Genomic DNA, 24000 nt, shown 5'->3' with positions numbered 1-24000 from the left:
TCTGTCAGAGTTTGACAAACGCTTTCGAGACTTTGCTTTACTCGAGCCAGTTGCTACACTTATGTGCTGCACATTTCGGGAAGATATTGAGGTTGATTTACTCGCATCAAAAATTGCAACGCTGTTTCAGCTGAACTCGTCTGGAGTGGAGGATGAGATTTTGACACTGCAAGCTGACATTCATCTGAAGTCCAGAGCTCATGGACAGTTTTCTCACAGAGGAAAAGTACCCAAACATGAGGAAATGTGATACCTTTTTGACTGCATTATTCGGCTCTACTCATTTATGTGAGTCAGCCTTTTCCCACATGAAGAACATTAAGTCCACACCGTTCCACCATGACTGATGATCATTTGAAGTCTGCTTGAGGCGGGCTACCAGCAGCTACTGTCCGGATTATGCAACTCTCGCCAATTCCATTCAGTGCAAGTCATCAGAGTAAGGTAATGACCAAAAATGTACAGAATTGTATTGTGCCATAAGGGTTCATGCAGTTATGCAAGGTACGCAGATATTCAGCATTTTTAATGTAGGTAGATCATTTGGACGTGGTCATTTTAAAAGTAGCTCGCAAGCCGAAAAAGTGTGGGCACCCCTGGCTTAAACTGTCTGAGAAGTTCGAGGGAGGGCAGAGACTTTGTAGTGGGTTGGTGGTTTTGCCTGTCCTGGCTCTCTGCCCTTCTCTCCAGCCCCTGCTCACTCCCCAGACCTGCCAGTCCTGGTCACATGACATCCCTTCCCACTTACACACCTGTTCCCACTTTCCTCATCAGACCTGTAGTTTCTATAAAACACACCTAAAAGATTTTACTCTACTATATTTTTGGAGTTTTACGATAAGTAATTGTTCTTTGTATATAAGAAACATTTCACCAACAAAGACCACGCTTCTTATGATTGCAAATTAGTTTGAAATAACATAACATACATCACAAAATACATAATAAATAGGAGAACTGAAGCCACCGGGAGATAATTGAGACACTTATACAGGGAGACACAGGTTGTTAAATCAGGAGAAACTTAATTTACAGTGAACAAATACATTTATTAAATTGTGCAAAGTAAAGTAAAAATTTTGGAGAGTCGACACTGGTGGAGTTGTTGAAGACAGTAGGGGCAGTAGGGGCAGGCTGAAGATCTAGATGATGGCATATTTGAGTGGGACTGCCCTCAGTGGAAGAAACCTTGAGCACCGGATGTGATGATGAATGGGGAGGAGGGTCACATCGGTTTGTACTGAAATGACAGCTGACTGCACAGAAGAGAACAGGTCTTTAAAGTTTGACGGGAAATATATGATTGGCTGAGGGAGGCCGTGGCGAAATCGCCCACTGTCAGCTGATAGAGTAGGAGCCAGAGAGTCAGAGAGATGAGTGAGTGAATGAGAGCATAACAAGACTGTCCCAATGTAGGAGGTTAGAGTAAATCCCCAAACTTTACATAGTTAATTAATTTACAACTGTATGATTATAAATACTATATTTCAAAATATCACTCCTCTAAGCAAAGCTCTCTAAGTTGTACTGTACTTAACTCTCAGTAAATAATCAATGCTAACAATTTGATATTCAAGGAGGGATTTGGTAATCCTTAAATTATTATCGTGGCACCAAACATACTAAGCCAAATTACGAAAAGTGCTAACGGACAAAATCTATTCTGAATCCAATGTTACAGGTCAGATATGCTACTGGTTTACACGACAGGAGTTTGGTGAGAGTATATTACCCCATCATCCTATATCGGACACCGGTAGTACCCTCAAACAGGCTAACACATGACATACTTGAGGAAGAAGACTGACCGCCCACTATTGACACTGACAGCAGCCTGTTGACCAACACAGCGAACCATGCAGGATGTAAGAACTGCCTCTCCCCGACAGCTCAAACGCTCACTGTCAGCATCGGAACAAGCAGCCATGGAATCTCTTGATGCATGTGCCACAACTGCAGCAGTGGCCAATGACCAGTGCCAGATATAAATATGATCCATAACCTGTTAGTGAATGATAGCATAAAGACACTGTCCTAATGTAGGAGGTTAGAGTAAATGCCAACATTTGACATAGTTAGTTATTTTCCAACTACTTTATTTCAAAATATCCCTCCTATAAGCAAAGCTCTCTAAGTTTTACTGTACTTAACATTGATTATTTACTGAGAGTTAACAATTTGATATTCCAGGAGGGATTTGGTAATCCTTAAATTATTATCGTGGCACCAAACATACTAAGCCAAATTACGAAAAGTGCTAACAGACAAAATCTATTCTGAATCCAATGTTACAGGTCAGATATGCTACTGGTTTACACGACAGGAGTTTGGTGAGAGTATATTACCCCATCATCGTACATCGGACACCGGAAGTACCGCTAACGCATGTTGGCACATGATTTGAAGACTGGCCATCCCCTTTTGATACTACTGAAACAGCAGCCCAACACAGTGACATGTCACTGTGCAGGACTCTCACTCAGGAGATACGTGACTGTCTCTCCCCGACAGATCACGCTCACTGTCACGATCAGGGCAACCAGGGAAATTACTCTTGCATATGTCACAACTACGTTAGAGGCACGACCAGCGTCCAGATATAACGATGATCCATAGAAACCAGTGAGAGAATGTACAAAGAGTGAGAGAATGAGAGCATAAAAACACTGTCCTAATGTAGGAGGTTAGAGTAAATCCCAGCATTTTACACAGTTAGTTAATTATTTTACAACTGTATGATTATAAATACTATATTTAAAAATATCCCTCCTACAAGCAAAGCTCTCTACGTTTTACTGTACCTAACTCTCAGTAAATAATCAATGCTAACAATTTGATATTCAAGGAGGGATTTGGTAATCCTTAAATTATTATAGTGGCATCAAACATCCTGAGCCAAATTATGAAAAGTGGTAGCAGTCAAAGTCTATTCTGAATCCAAAGTTACAGGTCAGATATGCTGCTGGTTTACACGACAGGAGTTTGGTGCCAGTATCTCACCACAGCAGCCTACATCGGACACACCAGAAGCCTGAAGTGAGGTTGAAAAGCTTGCAAGTTCATCTGCCAATTTGCCAGATGATGGACCTTCACGTCAACAGGGAGCCCCCCAGGAAGCCTGACCAATAAAATAAAATACTTTACTAGAAATTTTGACGAGTGGTTTTGCCTGTGGCTTACCTCAGAGCTGCCCAGCTGTCCTCTGTGGAGCACCCGGCTTCATCCACAACATGACACCTCAACATTCAAATTTATTCGAGAACTCTGCTGTGTTCCAGTCCCATCCAGCATTCTATTCTATTCTATTCTATTCTCAAGGGCAGATAATGTCTCCTTTTATGAATTCACTATTTTCTAGTCCAGCGTTCACCATGTTTTCCATGGCACAGTTTTCACAAAACTCCACACATTATGACCCATTAGCAGTAATGATACAACACTATATATTAAAAAAAATAATTTTGTCTATTGCTTCGCAGATATTTTAAATCATACATACAACAAGTCACAACAAAAGTTTAAGCTGTTGCAAGTAACTCCACAAATGATCCTTTTAACATTGTTACGCTGTCTATGTTTGCATATTCAAATGCTAATATGTTGCATCCCGTGTACTGTGGTAATTATAGCCACACCCAAATCTCACCTGCACCTGAGTTTGGGATTTAGGCAATTGATGGATTTAAGACCTTAAAACTGTTCTGAACTGAATTATTTGGTGGATAATAGTTAAATACCTCCATCTCCTCCTCGGTGGTAGTTTTAGGCTGAACGCGACGCTCAGTCTCCAGCAGGTCCTCAGGTATTCAGCATTTTTAATAGATAGATTTAATAGATCATTTTGACTTGGTCATTTTAAAAGTAGCTCGCAAGTCGAAAAAGTGTGGGCACCCCTGGTCTAAACCAATAATTAAAACCTCTGTTGAGACTCACAAGTTGATCCAGTTCTGTTAAACTTGTTGGTTGATTTCCTTCATCAGGAGACAAGGATGATGATGATGACGACGATGCAGATGACAAAATGCAGTCATCCGTGCTGACCGGAGGAGAAGAGGGCAGACAGGAGAGTCAGGAGCAGAATGAAGTGGACCATGGCGACTTCGAGATGGTGGTAAGCAAACAGGGCCAATTGGGTCTGTGGGTTATATCTGACATCACTCGTTAACATTGTAAGAGGAAACTGGCGCTGGTCGAGCAATCCTCTGCACCCCTCACTCAAAAACAATTAATCATTTGATGTATAAGATAATATACCTGATCAGAATGATCCTGTTTTTAGTCAGTCATGATGAACCAGATAATAAACACGGTTTAGTTATGTTTGATTTCTCAAACACAAACCATAATACAGTAAATATTGACTGACCGTATGTCACATAGTAACATCACGGTTGTGTTCAGCTGTCAATGATATCTAACATGAATTGTTTCCTTTTTTCAAAGTATAACTTGTTTGAGCGTCATAAAGACCACTGATGAACTCGCCCCCCAAAGAGAAACGGAGCAGCCACTGATTGTAATAGAAATGCGTGTTAAAGAAATAAAAAAACACTTTTTGTTTTTCTGTGTCTTCAGTCAGAGTCCATGGTCCTAGAGACGGCAGAGAATCTCAACAATGGAAATCCATCTCCTCTGGAGGCTCTGCTGGCTGGAGCCGAAGGTTTCCCCCCCATGCTGGACATCCCTCCCGATGCAGACGATGAAACTATGGTAGAGCTGGCCATTGCGCTCAGCCTTCAGCAGGATCAACAAGGTAAGTTGCCAGAAAAGAAATGAAGCGATCAGTCTGTGGTAACCGAGCCTGGGAGTCCCACTCGACATTTAGACACTCTCCCTGTCTGTGATGAAAGACTTCTCAACTGTCCAGAAACAAGTTGTTTGAACCTAAAAATCTGGCTAAAGGACAACAGAGAAGCACTGAGCAGTTAATAGGGATTGTGTGAGTTCATACCACCAACACAATTAACACATTTTAGCAAAAGAATAACCATTACTATAGCTCTAACACTTGTCACAAAAGTGAAACTTGCAGGTATTGAAACGCTCCCACAACTGAATAAAAAACACAATAGTCCACCTTATTGTCATGAACATGAATCACCCGAATTTTCTACTCTGCAAAGTGTAGTGTTTCACCCTTATAAATCAACCAATTTTGGCATTGGGTCATTGTTTACATCAAATGGTTGACCAAATCTTTATCAGGTGAAGCATCACTTCAGGAGATCAATATCTTTGCGCTGCTAATGTAGTATATATAACGTAGTACATATCTTTTCACATTTGTAGGCAGTAGCAGCAGTGCCCTTGGCCTTCAGAGCCTTGGCCTGTCTGGCCAGGCCCCAAGCTCCTCTTCACTGGATGCTGGCACCCTTTCAGACACCACCGCATCAGGTAAAAAAACAAGTGTGTGATCAGCAGGAAGCTAGGTTTTTATATCTGCAAGGTCACAGTGGCTAGTCAATTTCAAAATCTCTTTTTTCATAACATTTTCCAAAATCGTACGGTGTGTGTGTGTTTTGTGACCATTGATACTATTCCATCTTGAGACTGATGATCTAATGTGTGGCACATGTTGTAGTCTTAGTTCACTATTTTAGAATTCAAACAGTTGTTTATCCTCACGAAAAAACATTAATGGCAGTTTGATGTGCATTGAATGTCCTGCATGCTTCACACATTGTTGGTGCACAAGTCAAACTATATTCATCTATCCCGGCCAGATGACTGCGGTATATTGACTGTTACATTTATTGCTATGATTTCAGCCCCGGCATCAGACGATGAGGGCAGCACAGCGGCCACTGACGGCTCCACGCTGCGGACCTCCCCAGCGGAGCATGGCGGCAGTGTGGGCTCAGAGAGCGGAGGCTCTGCAATCGACTCTGTAGCGGGGGAGCACAGTGGTGGGTGATTTCAGAACGATATCAAATGCGATATACAATTTTTTGTGTGCCATCTTGATATTAAGAATGTTATACATGTATATATGATGCTACTCATTAACCTGCATTTATCATTTTGAGGTGTCATTTTAAGAAGCACATATTGCTTTTTCATTTCAAAGCATAAAAAACGTAACACTTATTGTATACATTACCATGTTTCCAGTTTGCTTAGTTGCAGTTCATGAATGTGTGTGTGTACAGTGTCAGGACGCAGCAGTGCATATGGGGACACAACAGTGGAGGGCCACCCTGCGGGTCCAGGCAGTGTGAGCTCCAGCACCGGAGCCATCAGCACCACCACAGCCCAGCAGGAAGGCGAGGGCTCAGAGGGAGAGGGAGAGACCGAGGGAGACATCCACACAAGCAACAGGTCAGACATCCCCGATGCCAAGTATGAGTTTATATCAAGTCCAAAGGCTGAAGTTTAAGCTCTGCTGACAACAAACATCTGCCTGTTAAGACCCCAGCTCTCTTCCCTCCATGTCCGCCACCATGACCATGGGGAGGAAAGAGAATTGGAAATACGTTTTCTTTTAGGAAGCAGTTTTTCATCATAAAAAAATACCATATTGTGTTAAAAATGTTTTTTCTTTTATTTTAGGCTACACATGGTTCGTCTAATGCTCCTGGAGCGCTTGCTTCAGCACCTCTCCCAGCTCCATAATGTCGGTGGAGTCCAAGCCATCCCTTACATGCAGGTTATCCTCATGTTGACCTCTGACCTCGATGGCGAGGATGAAAAGGATAAGGGGGCCTTGGATGACCTCCTGTCACAGCTCATTGCTGAGCTTTGCATGCACAAGAAGGTAATCACGGTCTCCCTGTGATGACTCTGACTTAGTGTGTCTTTTGTTTTACTTAATCCATGTTATTCCTCTGCAGGACGTTTCTAAGAAGAATGAGCGCAGCGCCATCAACGAAGTTCACCTGGTCATCATGAGACTGCTCAGCGTCTTCATGTCTCGGACCAAGTCTGGCTCCAAATCCTCCTCTGAGGTATTTCACGAAAGGCTATCAGTTAAATGTCTATTGAAATATTGAAATACAGTAATACATTAAAAAGAAAATGTAGGAGGCACTTTATTAAAATGTGTTAAAACAAGTAGAACACCAAAGTTAGTTCAAAGCCACCTCACAGTACCCATAGAAGGTACTTCTATATCTCACTTATCATTTTCTATCTGAATGAATTTCTAAATGGACAGCTTTTTACCTCAAAACTAAGTTGCGTGTATATTGTACTACATGGTAGGTGCACCCTCTTTCTCTCTTCCAGTCTTCCTCGCTCATTTCCAACGCCACAGCGACTGCCTTGCTCAGCCTCGGTGCTATCGACTACTGTCTCCACGTGCTCAAATCGCTCCTGGAGTTCTGGAAGAGCCAACAGGGCGAAGAAGAGCCTGCGACCACCAGCCAGCTCCTCCGCCCACACACAGCCTCCTCTCCTCCAGACATGAGCCCGTTCTTCCTGCGCCAATATGTCAAGGTAATGGATCTTTATCTGTACAACTGGAGAAAGTTATTTTTGCAAAAGGAGTATTACAGTGTGCTGACTCTGTTGCTCCCACCATTAGGGACACGCTGCGGATGTGTTTGAAGCCTACTCCCAGCTATTGACTGAAATGGTGCTCCGGCTGCCGTATCAGATCAAGAAGATTGCTGACACCAACCCACGTATCCCACCTCCTGTCTTTGACCATTCCTGGTTCTACTATCTGTCTGAGGTAAGGGTTCATGAATTATTTACTTGATTTTCCTTTTCAACCTCTGTCTACAACCCCTTAATTCTGTCTCCCTTTTCTCCTCAGTATCTGATGATTCAGCAGACACCGTTCGTCAGGAGACAGGTCAGAAAGCTGCTGTTGTTCATCTGCGGCTCAAAGGAAAAATATCGTCAGCTGCGGGATCTGCACACTCTTGACTCCCACGTGCGCAGCATCAAGAAGCTCCTGGAGGAGCAGGGCATCTTCCTCCGAGCTGGTGTGGTCACTGCCACATCTGGCTCAGCTCTACAGTATGACACACTCATCAATCTGGTGAGTGTCCTCTGAACATCAACGTCATTAAGACTACTCGTACAGAGGATGGAGATTTGATTTAACTTTCTGTGTGTAACTTGCTTCTCTTGGTGCAGATGGAACATCTGAAAGCTTGTGCTGAAATTGCCACTCAGAGGACAATCAACTGGCAGAAGTTCTGCATGAAGGATGACTGTAAGTTATGTCAGATCATCTTTTGACTGGAAACAAACCTTCGAGGCTTAGTCGTAGGTTTTACATCGTTTTTGATCTGTTTCTCTCCTCTGTCCAGCTGTGTTGTACTTCCTGCTCCAGGTCAGCTTCCTAGTGGATGAGGGAGTTTCCCCAGTACTTTTGCAACTGCTCTCCTGTGCCCTGTGTGGCAGTAAGGTGCTGGCCAACTCTTCCTCCTCCTCTTCATCATTCTCGGGAGGAGGCTCCGGTAGTGCTGGACAGGCAGGAGCTTCTCAGTCCTCTCAGAGCAAGTCCTCCAGTAAAAAGAGCAAAAAAGAGGACAAAGAGAAAGACAAAGAGGGTGAGGCAACGACACTCTTTCTCAAACTTCATTCTAGTTCTTCGTGTTTAACACGCATTAAATGCTGGAATATGCTTCACCACCCAATGAACCTGCACAGTATATTTGGATATCATGGATAGTAAGTGCTAGATCTTAACTGTTTCTTTTCGGACTGACCACAGGTGATGGAGTTGGCAGCCAGGAGGATCAGCTGTGTATGGCGTTGGTCAGTCAGCTTAACAAGTTTGCAGACAAGGAGACACTGATCCAGTTCTTGCGTTGCTTCCTGCTGGAGTCAAACTCATCTGCTGTGCGCTGGCAAGCCCACTGCTTGGCACTTCATATCTACAGGTACTAAAGATACCCAACACATTGAGACATAGATAGAAAATGTTGTCCCAAACCCAAAGCGAGCCTAGTTTACACAAGACAGCATTGAGTTATAGCACCCACGAAGGAAAGCATAAATACATTACTTAATGGTGAAATTGACGTGTGAATCTCTCTGTAGGAACTCCAGTAAATCTCAGCAGGAGCTGCTGCTGGAACTGACTTGGGCCATCTGGCCCGAGCTGCCTGCGTATGGCCGCAAAGCTGCCCAGTTTGTCGACCTTCTTGGATACTTCTCACTCAAAACCCCTCAAACAGAGAAAAAGGTCCGTTTGAAGCCCTCACAAGTTATGGCTGTACTAATTTTTCATAAAGTTAATGTCATGAATTCAGATCATAAACTCTGACTTTGGAACTATATCTCTTGATGTTTGTAATTTTGCCCGACAATGAGATTTGTGAGCCTTATGCAGGATTTGAGTCCTTGCATGGCTGTGTAGTCTCTTCATATTTGTCCCAATAATTGTTTTATGCATTTGACAGAACATTGTTTGGCTATGCTTTAATGTATCTGGGCTGTCTTGCTTAAAATACAATAATTTGACATGGGAATGTCGAGACTTTTCATGATTAATGATTCTTAATGAATCTTTGGGTTAAGAGTTAGACTGTGTCCATTATGTATCGCTCAGAGTTCTTATCCTCGATACCTAAGCCTATTTATCATTCAGCAAAACATAGATATGGCAATGAGAATGCTGCAAAGTGTGTAAAATAGTTTGAAATGTTTTTGTTTTTTTGTTCCAGCTGAAGGAGTATTCCCAGAAAGCTGTGGAGATCCTGAGGGCACAGAACCACATCCTGACGAATCACCCCAACTCCAACATCTACAAGTAGGTCAACACAAACACGCGATGTCATCACAAGGAGAATGCAATTTCAAGCAGTGGACATCACTTGCATACGAATGTAATGATTTGATGTTTTCTCCTGCAGCACTCTGTCTGGTTTAGTGGAGTTTGATGGATTCTTTCTGGAGAGTGACCCCTGCTTAGTGTGCAACAATCCAGAAGTTCCCTTATCAGTATGTGCAACACAACTTCACTAAATAGACACGACCTCCTGCCAAAAAGTACACGAGATGTTTAGCTGATACATTTCCAGCGCGAGTTTTACATATTTGTACGGTTGCATTGGTTACAATCAGTTTAACTATGGTTTGTTTTGGATTTGTAATTCAACAGCTAACACACGGTGTGACAGGCTTAAGATGCTTACATGTATATCTACACTACTATTATTTATAAACAAACCATGGCGAACTACAAATATGCAGACAGAACGAGGACAAGTCACGAGAGTACTCGCCATAAGACCGTGCTTTGTCACAGTCTACTATTGTTTCAAACATTGTCTCGTGTTTGTCCTCCAGAACATCAAACTTTCATCGATCAAAGTGGACACCCGTTACACCACCACACAGCAGGTTGTCAAGCTCATTGGCAGCCACACCATCAGCAAAGTCACAGTGAAGATCGGTGACCTCAAACGCACAAAAATGGTCCGCACCATCAACCTCTACTACAACAACAGGACTGTACAGGCTATTGTGGAGCTGAAGAACAAGTACGTTCGAAGTTTAGTTAGCAGCCGCTTTGCCACAGTTTCACTCTCACTTGACCGCATGAAGTAAAAGCTTTCAACTTGACTCTGTTTCTAGGCCTGCTCGTTGGCACAAAGCTAAAAAAGTTCAGCTGACCCCGGGGCAAACCGAGGTGAAGATCGACCTTCCTTTACCCATCGTCGCCTCCAACCTGATGATCGAGTTCTCCGATTTTTACGAGAACTACCAGGCCTCCACTGAGACGCTGCAGTGCCCACGCTGCAGTGCCTCTGTGCCGGCCAACCCCGGGGTGTGTGGCAACTGCGGTGAGAACGTGTATCAGTGCCACAAGTGCAGGTGAGCAGCACGTTTCCTCTGCAGGTCGGAAAAAATTGAGGAAAGTGTGGAAATGATTGGAGACTTTGAAGTTGATTGTATTTGTAATTGGTGGCTGTCGTCTATTAGGTCTATCAACTACGATGAAAAAGACCCCTTCCTGTGCAATGCCTGTGGCTTCTGCAAATATGCCAGATTTGACTTCATGCTATATGCCAAACCTTGCTGTGCTGTGGATCCCATTGAGAATGAGGAGGACAGGAAAAAGGTAAGCAGCCATTTCAAAAAAATCTGCTTGCATAGCAAATCTTAAGTTTTTGTCCTTATTTTTTGCTGAGGAAGTAGATCTGCATCACTATGCGCTATTCTACACTTCTGCATCTCTTAATCTTTGATCTATTATTTTCCTGCAGGCTGTGACCAATATCAACACCCTGCTGGACAAAGCGGACCGGGTCTACCACCAGCTGATGGGCCACCGGCCCCAGTTGGAGAGCCTCCTGTCTAAAGTCAACGAGGCCGCACCAGAGAAACCACAGGTCAGACACAAGAACAGCCTGAACAGTCATTTTATGAGTCGAAATTAAGGCATGAGTAATGTGAAGGTGGCCTCTCTGATCATATTTGCTGTTAACTGAAATGAATGCGGTGCACAATTTCTACTGAAAGACTTTGATTGCAGCTGACAAACAGTATTGGGCTGGCAGTAATACTTCATGTCCTTTTCATTAATCCCTTTAGCAGAACCTCAGCTCATCGTAGTAGTAACAGTATTTTTGTAGACTTGTGTACTTAGGAAATGTTGATTGAAGCCTGTTTTTTGTGCTGTAATGTTCTCTTTTCCTGTGTTGCCCTCAGGATGACAGCGGAGCGGGTGCAGGACTTGGTGCGTCCTCTGCTAATGTGAACAGATACATTCAGCAGCTGGCTCAAGAATACAGCGGAGACTGCAAGACTTCATTTGATGAACTGTCCAAGATTATACAGGTTAGAGAGGAAAAAAGTAGTTAATTCTCCTCGTAACTGCATTTGTTCCCTGCTCTCACATAACACTGGCCTCTCTTGTTGTTCCAGAAAGTGCTTGCATCACGAAAAGAGCTGCTGGAGTATGATCTGCAGCAGAGAGAGGCTGCCACCAAGTCATCCCGCAGCAGCAGCAGCCACCAGCCCACCTTCACCGCCAGTCAGTACCGCGCTCTCTCCGTGCTGGGCTGCGGACACACCTCCTCAAACAAGTGCTACGGCTGTGCCTCAGCTGTCACGGGTCACTGTATCACACTGCTTCGCGCGCTGGCCACTAACCCAGCTCTCCGGCAGATCCTGGTCCTCCAGGGTCTCATCCGTGAACTGTTTGAGTACAACCTGCGGCGCGGTACAGCGGCCATGAGGGAGGAGGTGCGCCAAGTGGTCTGTCTCCTCACCAGGTTTGTCCCTCCCCCATCTTGTGGTTAACTAAAAGTTGATACATTTCCAAAAGTTGAACTCAGTGGCTAAAGCGTAGCACGCCACTACAGGGTCGTTTGTAGCCTTTAGGGAAGTCTCATTATCAGTGTCCTTAACAGACGTTTCCCAAAAGGAACATTTGTTATAAGCATAACTTCAGGTTCTAATGCTCAGAAAGGTGTTGGAATGAGAGCATACACTGTACATTAATTCTTTGCTTTTTACATTTAACTGTATGTGTACAGTGTATTGCAGTGTTAATTAAATATCACTCTCTCTTGTTTCCTCCCATATTATCTTGCTTCAGAGATCATCCAGAGGCCACCCAACAGATGAACGACCTCATCATTGTCAAGGTGTCAGCTGCCCTCAAAGGCCACTGGGCCAACCCTGACCTGGTACGTCCTCTTACACGTCCTCTTACACGTCCTACTGGGATCGCAAGAAATTGTGACGGAAGCATTGGGATTCTGTCAAAATAATCACATTTTTATTTAAACAGCAGAGCTCGTGAATTTACTGGTTTAACTTTGTTGAAGAATTTCACATTTTGATATGAAGGTGTCTTTGTGTTTTCAACAGGTTAGTAATCTGCAGTATGAAATGCTGCTGCTGACGGACTCTATTTCAAAAGAGGGAGGATGCTGGGAGTTACGATTGCGTTGTGGTAAGCCTGATTTCCTAAACTCATCCACTCCAACAGTTTGAGTATCAGCCTGTGGGGACTAGTTACATGGGGAGTTTCTTATGCCTTTTTCAGATTCGGCCTTAAGTTCCTTAAGTTCCTTTCTTGTGTGTATTGTTGCAATTCTGTGTATGACATTGGTCTAGTTAACAAACAATATGGTGCATCATAATACATCCTGTACATTCATTGAGCTATCGGAGCCTTAATTATGTTATGACTGGTCATAGTGTTTTGTTTAATGGCATTGTATTTTTCTCCTGCTAGCCCTCAGTCTGTTCCTCATGTCGGTCAATATAAAGACGCCTGTCGTGGTGGAGAACATCACTCTCATGTGCCTGAGAATCCTGCAAAAGCTGATCAAGCCCCCGGCTCCCACTAGCAAGAAGAACAAGGTAAATATGATCATATTATTATATTATCATATTACAGATGCAGTGTCTGTCAGCTACCACTTGCTTGTATCACATTCCCTAACACAACAGTATACGTATGCGTTTGGTTATAGGATGCTGCTATTGAGTCCCTGACCACAGTCAGGCCCTACAGTAATGAAATCCATGCCCAGGCCCAACTCTGGCTCAAGAAGGACCCCAAAGCATCTTATGAGGCCTGGAAAAAGTGTCTCCCAGCCAGATGTGAGCACCGAGTCTTAACAAATACACATTATAGAGATGGTTCTCTTATTGTTTTTCAGTGAAATAATGTAATGTCGTGATGATAAGCTTTTCACTGTTACGTTTGTCTGATAACCACAGGTCAGGAGAGTTTGTCAAAGCCTCAGGCGAAAACTGAGTTGCGAAGGCAGTACCTGTTGGAGAAGTATGTTTGGAAGTGGAAGCAGTTCATGAGGTCCAGAAAAGGTGACGGCCTCTTCCCTCGCTTGCTCAAACTGAGCCACAACAACTGGCTGCGGCAGGTAAAATCCTTTTTTTATTTTTTATTTATTTATTTTTTTTTATACTGTTTTGTTGAAAGTGATATTAGTGTTCTGCGTGTTGTTGTTATTAGTGTCAGAAGTGCATATATCAATGAGGAGTCGGTAATCACTTTAAAATTGAGAAAATGCGATGCGTCTTATTGCTTGTTATTTTACAAACTTGTTAAATTCATATTTTTGACTGAAGTTGTATTTGTTGCAGGTCCTCTTCACACCAGCCACTCAGGCAGCCAGACAGGCAGCTTGCACTATTGTGGAGGCCCTAACCACAATCCCCAGCCGCAAGCAACAGGTCCTGGATCTGCTCACCAGGTACGAACCTCCAACAGAAAGACTGTTAAAATATTCAGCTAATATCAAGAGAAGGAAATGGTGGTGTGAAAACTCAAAGTAGGTTTGAGCACTTTGGTGTCAAATGACTTACTGTGTGTGTGTGTGTGTCAGTTATCTGGATGAGCTGAGCGTAGCTGGAGAGTGTGCGGTGGAGTACCTGGGTCTGTACCAGAAGTTGATCAAGCCGACACACTGGAAGGTTTACCTGGCGGCCCGTGGAGTCCTGCCATACATCGGTAACCTGATCACGAAGGTAACAATTAGAATTTATAATAACTTCAAACATAGTAATATCTGTATGTTCCACTGGTTTCCTTAAATATATAAAAAGTTACATGCAGTGAAATAAACTTCTTTAATTATGTTGTGCTTTTTGTACTTTTCATTACATAAATAAAATTTCTTGATATCTATACTTTTCATCATATATGAGAGTAGAGGTATCCATATGTCTGAATCATACTTGATGCAAATAAAACTGGATCTTTACCTTTTTCAATTGAAATTTCAATTCTCTGTTCAGGAAATCGCCAACCTGCTGTCTCTGGAGGAGGCGACACTGAGCACAGACTTGCAGCAAGGCTACGCCCTCAAGAGCTTGACCGGTCAGTTTCAGTTTGTCTGAACATGAAATTAGAAATCGCAGAGTACTGCAGGGTTTAGACGAGACTTTCAACCTCATTAGAATAAATGATAGATGATTTTTATACCACAAGTTAACTTCACGCTGATTAGCTTTGGAATGTTTTTGCCTTTTCTTGAATATTCAAATGATTCGTATGCGGTCGGGTTCCACTGCAGGATTGCTCTCTTCTTTCGTGGAGGTGGAGTCCATTAAGCGGCATTTCAAAAGTAGGTTGGTTGGCACGGTGCTGAACGGCTACTTGTGTCTGAGGAAACTGGTGGTGCAGCGCACCAAGCTCATCGATGAGACTCAGGACATGCTGCTGGAGATGCTGGAGGACATGACAACAGGTCTGTACCCATTCAAGTTCAACAGACGCGATTATCTAACATTATGTCACAACTTGTTCCAACAACTGCTCCGATCACAGTCGGGGAGAAATTGTAAATCTTGTTGTGCTGTTCGTAGGTACTGAGTCTGAAACCAAAGCCTTCATGGCAGTGTGCATAGAGACGGCAAAACGGTACAACCTGGATGACTACAGGACACCCGTGTTCATCTTTGAGAGACTGTGCAGCATCATCTACCCGGTGAGTTCCCTTTACCTTTACCCCGCTGCATTTCAGTTAGAAAAGTCCTTCAGAATAAAATGCAGCGTCGCCGTGAATGTGTCTTCATCTGGCGCTTTCGTTTCATCCTCTGTGTTTAGGAGGAGAACGAGGTGACGGAGTTCTTTGTCACCTTGGAAAAGGATCCTCAGCAGGAGGACTTCCTGCAGGGCCGCATGCCAGGAAACCCTTACAGCAGCAATGAGCCCGGCATCGGCCCCCTAATGAGGGACATCAAGAACAAAATCTGCCAAGACTGCGACCTGGTGGCGCTTCTCGAAGACGACAGTGGCATGGAGGTAGAATGTGCATTTTATTAAACCTCCATCCACTACATGTTTATTGTTGTGATACCTGTTTTCATACAATTCTCAATGGCTTCTCATTGAAATCTAATGGCGGACTAGTTGCAGGACATTTCTTTGATGCCTCTCTGTTTTCCTCAGCTTCTGGTAAACAACAAAATCATTAGCTTGGATCTGTCGGTGGGCGAGGTCTACAAGAAGGTCTGGTGCCCTACAAATGAGGTAAGAGTCCTCGTGAGTGTGACATTGTTTTGGAAATGAAACAGTTTTTTCCCCACTTTTGTCCATCACACGTCTCTCGTTAACTACTACGATACGTTAATTTTCCTTTCATCCGTCTGGTCTGTATCTGTATCGCACTAAACTCATTTTCTAGTGGCCACATTTTACTTTGAAATGCATCCCAGTACAGACGCTAAAGATGCTCAAACTTCAAATGCTTCAAACTTCAAATGTGTAAAAGACTTTAAATGCTTACAGCTCTCTTAATAGCTGTGTAATAACACCTTTACTGTTAGTCATGGAGCTTGCTGTCTTTTTCTCTCCAAGGGTGAACCAATGAGAATCATCTATCGAATGAGAGGTCTGCTGGGAGATGCCACTGAGGAGTTCATAGAGTCTCTGGACTCGACCACAGGTTAGATTTACAATTAATGTACATTATTGTTGTCCTAGATATCGTGTATATTAATGCTGTTTTAGCAGTGTGTAAGCCAGTAGCCTCAAGGACCTGCTCTTTGCCATCACAAGGGCAGAAATTGAATGCTTAATGTCTCATCTCAATTGAGGATTATTATTGTTTTTATCTCACCATACAACAGATGAAGAGGAGGATGATGAGGAGGTGTACAAGATGGCAGGAGTCATGGCACAGTGTGGAGGACTGGAGTGTATGCTCAGCCGCCTCTCTGGAATCAAAGATTTTAAACAAGGAAGACATCTTCTCACTGTAAGTCCTTTACAATAAAAGATTTGTTTTCTGACCTTTAATTAAAGCATATTGAAATATGTTTTTTAATTTCAACTGTCGAATATAAAGTATGAATATAATTCGTTTTACTTTTGGAAGTCTTTTCCGACAGCAGGAGAAACGCAGCAATCCCTTGTGCAGTCCCATAAAACACGTGTTCATCTGTCTCTCTTACAGGTTTTGCTGAAGTTGTTCAGTTATTGTGTAAAGGTGAAGATCAACAGGCAGCAGCTGGTCAAACCGGAAATGAACACACTCAACGTCATGCTGGGAACTCTGAACCTGGTGAGTGTTACAGTGACTTTGTACTGTTATGTTGTGTAGTCTGATCAGTGGGGGAGGAGGGGGATTCCGGTGCAATTTTGTTAATCAAATTTAAACTGCAGTGCGATGCGAGGCTTTCATAATACAGTGTGTCAGTTACTTTCAGTGTTATGAGAAACATTTGAATGTCCATTTCCCCCTCAGGCTTTAGTGGCAGAACAGGAGAGTAAGGACAGTGGTGGAGCCTCCATAGCGGAGCAGGTTCTGAGCATCATGGAGATCATTCTGGATGAAGCCAATGCCGAGATTTCAGAGGACAAGGTAAGCATCTAGACCAGGTTCAGCCTTCTGAGGAAAGAACAAACGTTTGACTTCAGAAGAGAATCAAAACCTGTAAATGTTCTTTCTTGTCACTGTAAATCAAATGGACACTGGTTTGTCTTTTGCAGGGTAACCTGCTGCTGACGGGAGACAAAGATCAGCTGGTCATGTTGTTGGACCAGATCAACACTCCGTTTGTGCGCTCCAACCCCAGCGTGCTGCAGGGTCTGCTGCGCATCATCCCGTACCTGTCCTTTGGTGAACTGGAGAAGATGAGGATCCTGGTGGAACGTTTCAAACCATGTTGCAGCTTTGAAAAGTGGGCATCACTCTGCTTCTACGTACAAATATAAACACATTGAAGTTTTTAGACTGTTGGATGGATAGAAACTTTAACAGCTAAAAGAGTTACATTATGAAACCCGGCTGATCATTTCAGATGCGTTTGTGCCACTCTGAGAACCACACCTCTTCCGAGAGTGTTTATGACGAAGGAGAATTGACCGCTGGCTTTGTTTCCTCAGGTACGACGAGGAGCACAGTGCAGACGACAAAGTGTTTTTGGATTGCTTCTGCAAAATCGCTGCTGGGATCAAAAATAACAACAACGGCCATCAGCTGAAAGATCTCATTCTCCAGAAAGGAATCACGCAGAGTGCACTGGACTACATGAAGAAACATATCCCCAATGCCAAAAAGTAGGTCTTCTTGCATCTCCCAAGCTCCCAGAGATAGTCTATCAATACCTTTGATATAATTCAATATATAGGTGCTTGATTGACTAAACCATTCTTTTCTGGTTCTGCACTCTCTCATTAGTCTGGATGCAGATGTCTGGAAGAAGTTCCTCTCCAGACCAGCTCTACCCTTCATTCTCAGATTGCTTCGTGGTTTGGCAACCCAGCATCCCCCCACACAGGTACTAAACATTATATATGTTAATGTTACATCGTTAATGTTGCCATGTATGGAGGAGGGAGCATGAGAGAGCCATTTAAACCCGTTAGACACAGCTAACGTGACTGGCTGTCATCTTGTCTTCTGTTCAGGTGCTGATAGGCACAGATTCAATAACCAACTTGCATAAGCTGGAGCAGGTATCCAGCGATGAAGGCATCGGCACGCTGGCGGAAAACCTTCTGGAGGCGCTGAGGGAGCACAGTGATGTCAACCTGAAGATCGACGCGGCCCGCAGGGAGACCAGATCTGAGAAGAAGCGCATGGCTATGGCCATGAGACAGAAGGCCCTGGGAACACTGGGGATGACGGTACGCTACTCCTCTTTTATCCAACTTTTATCTCCATTTAGTTTTTCTTCACCTTGTTTAAATGGCGTTCATTTGTATCTCTACCGCTGTCACTTTGCTTCATTAACACAGCCCAGTGTTATATTGTCGTTGGGTGTTTATGTGTGCCGTATGTGTTTACCTTTCAGACCAATGAGAAGGGTCAGGTGGTGACCAAGACCTCGCTGTTGAAGCAAATGGAGGAGCTGATAGAGGAGCCGGGCTTGACCTGCTGTATCTGTAGAGAAGGTTACAAGTTCCAGGTACACATTCATGATTATGGAAATATTTCTTTAGATAGGATTCAATTATTTTATGTTTCAGCTGCCACTGTCGGCAGACAAAATGAATCTCTGAGTACTAAGCAAGACAATCTTCTAGTATAATGACAGTTCGGTCTTTGTCTCCTTTGTCCCAGCCAACCAAAGTTTTGGGTATTTACACTTTCACGAAGCGTGTGGCCTTGGAGGACTTTGAAAACAAGCCAAGGAAGCAGCAGGGCTACAGCACTGTGTCGCACTTTAACATAGTCCACTATGACTGCCATCTGGCAGCTGTCAGGTAGCACCAATACCATCATTAGCATGCCATTTAATAATGTTGTTGGGGGTAACCTCACTTTGCATTTATTCTAATCTGATGTTTTTGTTTCTCCTTCCCCCCCCCCCCCCCCCCCCCCCCCCCCCCCCCCCCCCCCCCCTGGCAGGCTGGCTCGTGGGCGAGAGGAGTGGGAGAGTGCTGCTCTCCAGAACGCCAACACCAAATGCAACGGGCTGCTTCCTGTGTGGGGGCCACATGTGCCAGAATCAGCCTTTGCTACATGCTTAGCAAGGTAGGCTCACACATCGGCACACTCTCGGGGTTTTACAGTATCGTCAACTATCAAAACCATAGTTTTGATAGATCAAAACCTGCCGAGGTGGGAGGTGGGAACCACAGGTGGTGTCAGAAAGACTGTGTAATGCGCAGAGACGGCAGCCTCAAAACGCCGCCGTTTAGGAGGAGAGGGCCAGCAAACTTTGAACCAGCCTACGTCTGCACGTAGACACTGAGGCACAAACACAGAAAAAAAACGTTGCTTTGTGTGGCTCACAGTAAATCATTCCCACCTGGATTTCTCTCTGGCACGCACAGGCACAACACATATCTGCAGGAGTGCACGGGCCAGCGGGAGCCGACGTACCAACTCAACATCCACGACACCAAACTGCTGTTCCTCCGCTTTGCTACCGAACAATCGTTCAGCGTGGACACCGGAGGAGGAGGACGAGAGAGCAACATCCACCTCATCCCCTACATCATCCACACTGTGCTCTACGTCCTCAACACGTGAGTACCGTTTCATCTGTACCAATGCCCAGCTGCTAGATAACACACAAAACCATAAGTCAGCGTATTTGATCAGCATTCAGCTCGTATAGTTCATGTATTTTCCTCCTCATCTCACTTTGAAACTCTGCCACCGCAGTACAAGGGCTACGTCCCGGGAGGAGAAGAACCTGCAGAGTTTCCAGGAGCAACCGTGTGAAAAGTGGGTGGAGAGCTCGTACGAGGTTGAAGGGCCGCACTATTTCACCATCTTGGCCATGCACATCATGCCGCCTGAGCGCTGGAGGAGTTCACGTTTATACTTCCTACGAAGGCTCCTGGTCAACGCACACGCCCGCAAGGTCTCGGCAGTCTCCACCAACAAGTATGACACTAAACTTCTTTTATTCATTTATTTTCCTCTTTGTTTTGCTACTACCATGTTAGTTAAATCCCTTCAGTTTGGATCAAGTTGGAAATTGGAAACATCAAATAATCAGTTTGATCAATAAGTTTAAAGAATAACGCCCCTAATGCTCTGCACTGTATTTAGGATTTTAATATGAAATTGAAAATACAATTTATCTCTAACTTCATCCTCTTTTTCACTTTCATCATCAGACTCACAGATAAAGCACCAAAGGAGTACGCAGTCTATCGCTCACCTCTTCTCTTCTGGGCCCTGGTGGATCTTGTCTACGACATGTTCAGGGTAAATGTGTTACACTTTCAGAGCGACTGCGCATGTTGATGCCACAAACGTAACTCGGATGATATTCTGATTTTTGGTTTGGATGCTATGAACGAATGCATTGAATGCATTTCTTTATCTCGGTAAAGTTGCATGTGTTTACCAATGAATCAATGTTGACCGTGACAGCAGAAGAGACGGAGCTGAATGTTGTCTTCACTTCTCCTCTTCTTCTTCTCTTTGGCCGTACAGAAAGTGGCCACCAGCAACACGGAGGGGGGGTGGTCCTTCTCGCTAGCAGAATATGTGCGTCACAACGACATGCCCATCTACGAGGCCTCGGAGCGCGTGCTCAGGGCCTTCCAGGATGAACTCATGCCGGCTGAGTCCTTGTCAGAGTTCTGTGATGTTGTAGGTCAGTATACATACATGCCTGCCTTCCTGATTAGCAATAATTATCAAAATCTGAATTCACTCTGAAATGGGACAAATCTGCAGTGAGCCAACTGGTTGAGCCGGGATGGTCTCTGGTGCAGCTTGTTGACTCCTGACGTTGAGGTTCCTGCCCGGTGTAAGTTCTGAACTGTGATGTGAGTGTTATGAAGATACTTGACTTCACGTTTCTCTTCCAGGTCTTCTCTCTGAAATCGCAGACCCCGACCTCTTCCTGCAGGATTTGTTGAACTCTTTGCCCTGATGGCCAACCTCAACCCTCACCCCTCCAACACACAACAGCCCTGCAGATACAGTTGGGACACCTACCAACTGAAAGAAGGAAAAGATTTTCTCTTTTTACACACTGACACGCACACACACAGAGTATACACATTGCCTCTTACTCACCTCCCTCCCCCTTATGACATCTTCAAATTCACTTTAAGCTGAAACTATGTGTAGTCTAAAAAAAAAGAAAATCATCCACTTTTGGCAACATCTCTAACGTGTAACACGAAAACACAATGCTGATGTTAAACTGCACTAAAACAGAATTGACACGCTTTCAGTCCAGAGTCGCTGACTGATGATTGAAACCAGAGACGTTTTGTTTATTTTCTGGTTCACGGCTGTTATCGCCAACAAACATGAAGCTTCACCATTGTTCTGTCTTTTAAGGACATCACAGATTGTCACAGAATGTTGGGCTGAGAATAAAAAAAACAAGTTGTTTGGTTGATGGGAAGAACGAGGGAATTCTGTTTTAGCTTGGAAACTGTTTCAGCTTTCAAACCCCCCCCCCCCCCCTAATATTGGACTGCGATGTTAAGGTAACTCAAAATGTTTAACCACATGTTAAGAGTGGCATTTGATTTTATCTTGTTTTCATTATTGTTTGTTAGATTTCAGTTTGTTTTTGGTTCGGCTTTTAAAATAACACGGTTTCAGTGTCACATGGTTGCCGGCTAAGCTTGCTGTTTGGTCTGTAGTTTCTAACTGGAATTTGAGTGATGGACAGAAAAAGAGCTTTTTGATTTTGTGTGTATGTGTCGGGTTTCTTTTATCATCCTCTGAAGCAAAATGGTGAAAAAAACACTGACTAAAAGTTTGTTTTATTTTTCCCCATAAAGCTATGCCTTTGTGACAAAGTGAACTTTGGACTTGTGAAAGATCCCATCTGTTGCAACGAAATATCAGACCTGTCTCCATTCATAATAAAACAGACCTACATTATATCCTTAAAACACTTTTTTCTTTGACTGTTTTCCTCCGCATCAGTTTCTTTATTTCTCGGGCCGACGCTCTCGTGTCGATTCCCCAGAACAGATTTCTGGAAAGCAAAGTGCCGCAGAGTTTCATCCTCAGCGATTGACTTTAAACGTGCAGACCGTTGAGAAGTGCTCCAGAGTTGAATGCATGGTGTGGAGTTCACCTAGTGTATTGTTAATACTCCTAATCCCGCTGCTACAATGTTCAACTGTTGCTGAATGTCTGCTTTTTGAATTTAGCCTATGATTAATAAAAGCCGTTATAATTCCAAATCTGATTCAGGGGTAACCTCTTCTGTTCCAGCCGCTGGTCACACAAATTTGCTGTTCTCCACCAAAACAGCACGTTTGGTTTCAACTGGGAGGAGGCCGGAGTCTCCGTTGAAAAAGAGTTATTGGAAAATGAATGATGGCTGAATTCTACTTAGCCGCTTCAGTTGTGTTCTGGTGAATGCTAGCTCGCTGTCCTGACTCACTGGAACAATTCAATAGAACGGAGCTGTTGTTATTTCATTAAGAAACCTCTGCAGTTAATTATTTTAGGATTTCTCTAAAGAAACACTATCTGTCTTAATTAGAAAATGCATTGCCTTTTGAATATCTAGTGTTTCCCCACCATATGATCCTTGAGCAAGGCACTTACAGCATCATTGGCTCAAGCTAAATCTATACTCTACACACCTGCGTTTCCAACAGTTTGATCACATTGATCCAAAAACCCTATATCTTTTATCCTACTGTGCTCTTTCACACCAGCTCAAGAAGAAGAAGAAGAAATAAAAACCTGTAGGACTTTTGGGCCAATTATTATAATAGAAACATCAACCTGTAGACTATACCTCTGAGGTGGTGAGACCAGAGAGACAAAGCTGTTGCGGTACAGTTGTATAACGGCCACTAGAGGGTGAATTTCATTAAGACACTGATGATGTGAGAGATGACAACTAACTTAAGTTTCTTACTCCCTGTAAACCAAATAGAAACTCTTATATTAACCGAACTGAAGAAATTCATTTTTAAATTTACATTTGAAAAATGTTTAATCTAAATCTACCGTTATTAGTTTTAGGAAATCATTTTCACCACAAACTGCAGATGTTGGGAAAACATTATTTCTTTCTTCTTAACTTGCATATGAAGCACATATTGCACATCTCGGTTATGACGACTAACACGACATCACTCAACACAATGTAAAAACACTTACAAAACAAAGTATGCATTGGCATACACATTCTCCCTTTATGAAAAGGAATATGGCTTTAGTTAAAAACAACACCTGGCAACGTGGTCTTTAGGTGACCAATTTCAAGGAGTATTAAGGCTTAAGGCATAAAATGCACATTTTAAGGCCAATTTGTGGACTTTACCATCTTTTCCACTTTCTGTGGGGTGAAAGCACCCCACAGAAAACCAGATTTAAAGTCCTTTTCCATCTGAAGAATGTTTTCCATTTGGAGCTTCTCCTTCACAATGTTCATTACTACGAAGCTTGTAGACACACACACAGTCCCGCACATCCCATCTCATTTCATGTTCTCGTGTGTGTGTGTCCACTTGCTACTGGCAGCACAGCGGTGCCACGTCCTCAGCAGGTGAGGGGAACAGCCGCATGGCCTCTCTGGAGGATTTGGTGTAGCCGTTGTGGAAAATCAAGGCCTTTTTCACTGTGAAGAAGGAGACCGTCTTGTCCCACACGTCGGAGCTGGACACCCCAGTGATGAGTTGGCTCTCCACTGCTGAGCGGAGCCTCACTGCTCTGTCTG

The 24000-nt window shown here is 43.7% G+C and overlaps 1 protein-coding gene across 12 annotated transcripts in view; it reads left to right on the top strand.

Moving 5' to 3' along the window:
* ubr4 (ubiquitin protein ligase E3 component n-recognin 4) overlaps positions 1–22512 on the top strand; it is a 50854-nt gene extending 28342 nt beyond the window's left edge. For 8 of the 12 annotated variants that reach the window (XM_076094238.1, XM_076094240.1, XM_076094232.1 and 5 more), the window contains 50 exons: positions 3981–4111; positions 4576–4753; positions 5290–5394; positions 5769–5906; positions 6150–6318; positions 6550–6754; positions 6831–6944; positions 7201–7434; positions 7523–7672; positions 7757–7984; positions 8083–8161; positions 8259–8501; positions 8666–8834; positions 8995–9139; positions 9621–9706; positions 9810–9897; positions 10246–10439; positions 10534–10773; positions 10882–11020; positions 11166–11291; positions 11611–11739; positions 11827–12176; positions 12503–12593; positions 12778–12862; positions 13148–13275; positions 13389–13518; positions 13639–13799; positions 14023–14132; positions 14265–14406; positions 14677–14758; positions 14955–15128; positions 15247–15368; positions 15488–15685; positions 15833–15913; positions 16241–16328; positions 16513–16640; positions 16839–16946; positions 17130–17246; positions 17375–17565; positions 17771–17944; positions 18066–18165; positions 18296–18514; positions 18682–18795; positions 18951–19093; positions 19239–19364; positions 19667–19861; positions 20001–20225; positions 20462–20552; positions 20784–20946; positions 21164–22512. In XM_076094238.1, coding sequence (XP_075950353.1) covers positions 3981–4111; positions 4576–4753; positions 5290–5394; positions 5769–5906; positions 6150–6318; positions 6550–6754; positions 6831–6944; positions 7201–7434; positions 7523–7672; positions 7757–7984; positions 8083–8161; positions 8259–8501; positions 8666–8834; positions 8995–9139; positions 9621–9706; positions 9810–9897; positions 10246–10439; positions 10534–10773; positions 10882–11020; positions 11166–11291; positions 11611–11739; positions 11827–12176; positions 12503–12593; positions 12778–12862; positions 13148–13275; positions 13389–13518; positions 13639–13799; positions 14023–14132; positions 14265–14406; positions 14677–14758; positions 14955–15128; positions 15247–15368; positions 15488–15685; positions 15833–15913; positions 16241–16328; positions 16513–16640; positions 16839–16946; positions 17130–17246; positions 17375–17565; positions 17771–17944; positions 18066–18165; positions 18296–18514; positions 18682–18795; positions 18951–19093; positions 19239–19364; positions 19667–19861; positions 20001–20225; positions 20462–20552; positions 20784–20946; positions 21164–21228 — 7391 coding nt within the window. In that variant the 3' untranslated portion in view covers positions 21229–22512. The remainder of the gene's footprint in view (positions 1–3980; positions 4112–4575; positions 4754–5289; positions 5395–5768; positions 5907–6149; positions 6319–6549; positions 6755–6830; positions 6945–7200; positions 7435–7522; positions 7673–7756; positions 7985–8082; positions 8162–8258; positions 8502–8665; positions 8835–8994; positions 9140–9620; positions 9707–9809; positions 9898–10245; positions 10440–10533; positions 10774–10881; positions 11021–11165; positions 11292–11610; positions 11740–11826; positions 12177–12502; positions 12594–12777; positions 12863–13147; positions 13276–13388; positions 13519–13638; positions 13800–14022; positions 14133–14264; positions 14407–14676; positions 14759–14954; positions 15129–15246; positions 15369–15487; positions 15686–15832; positions 15914–16240; positions 16329–16512; positions 16641–16838; positions 16947–17129; positions 17247–17374; positions 17566–17770; positions 17945–18065; positions 18166–18295; positions 18515–18681; positions 18796–18950; positions 19094–19238; positions 19365–19666; positions 19862–20000; positions 20226–20461; positions 20553–20783; positions 20947–21163) is intronic. The other 4 variants (XM_076094241.1, XM_076094237.1, XM_076094233.1 and 1 more) reach the window with 2 other exon arrangements.
* The last annotated feature ends 1488 nt before the right edge of the window (positions 22513–24000 follow it).

This window comes from Anarhichas minor, unplaced genomic scaffold (genome assembly GCF_050575085.1).
Source record: "Anarhichas minor isolate MPS153535 unplaced genomic scaffold, ASM5057508v1 ptg000003l, whole genome shotgun sequence".
Classification (NCBI taxonomy): domain Eukaryota; kingdom Metazoa; phylum Chordata; class Actinopteri; order Perciformes; family Anarhichadidae; genus Anarhichas; species Anarhichas minor.
Note: the sequence above shows the minus strand (reverse complement) of the source record. Positions and strands in the feature narration are given on the sequence as shown.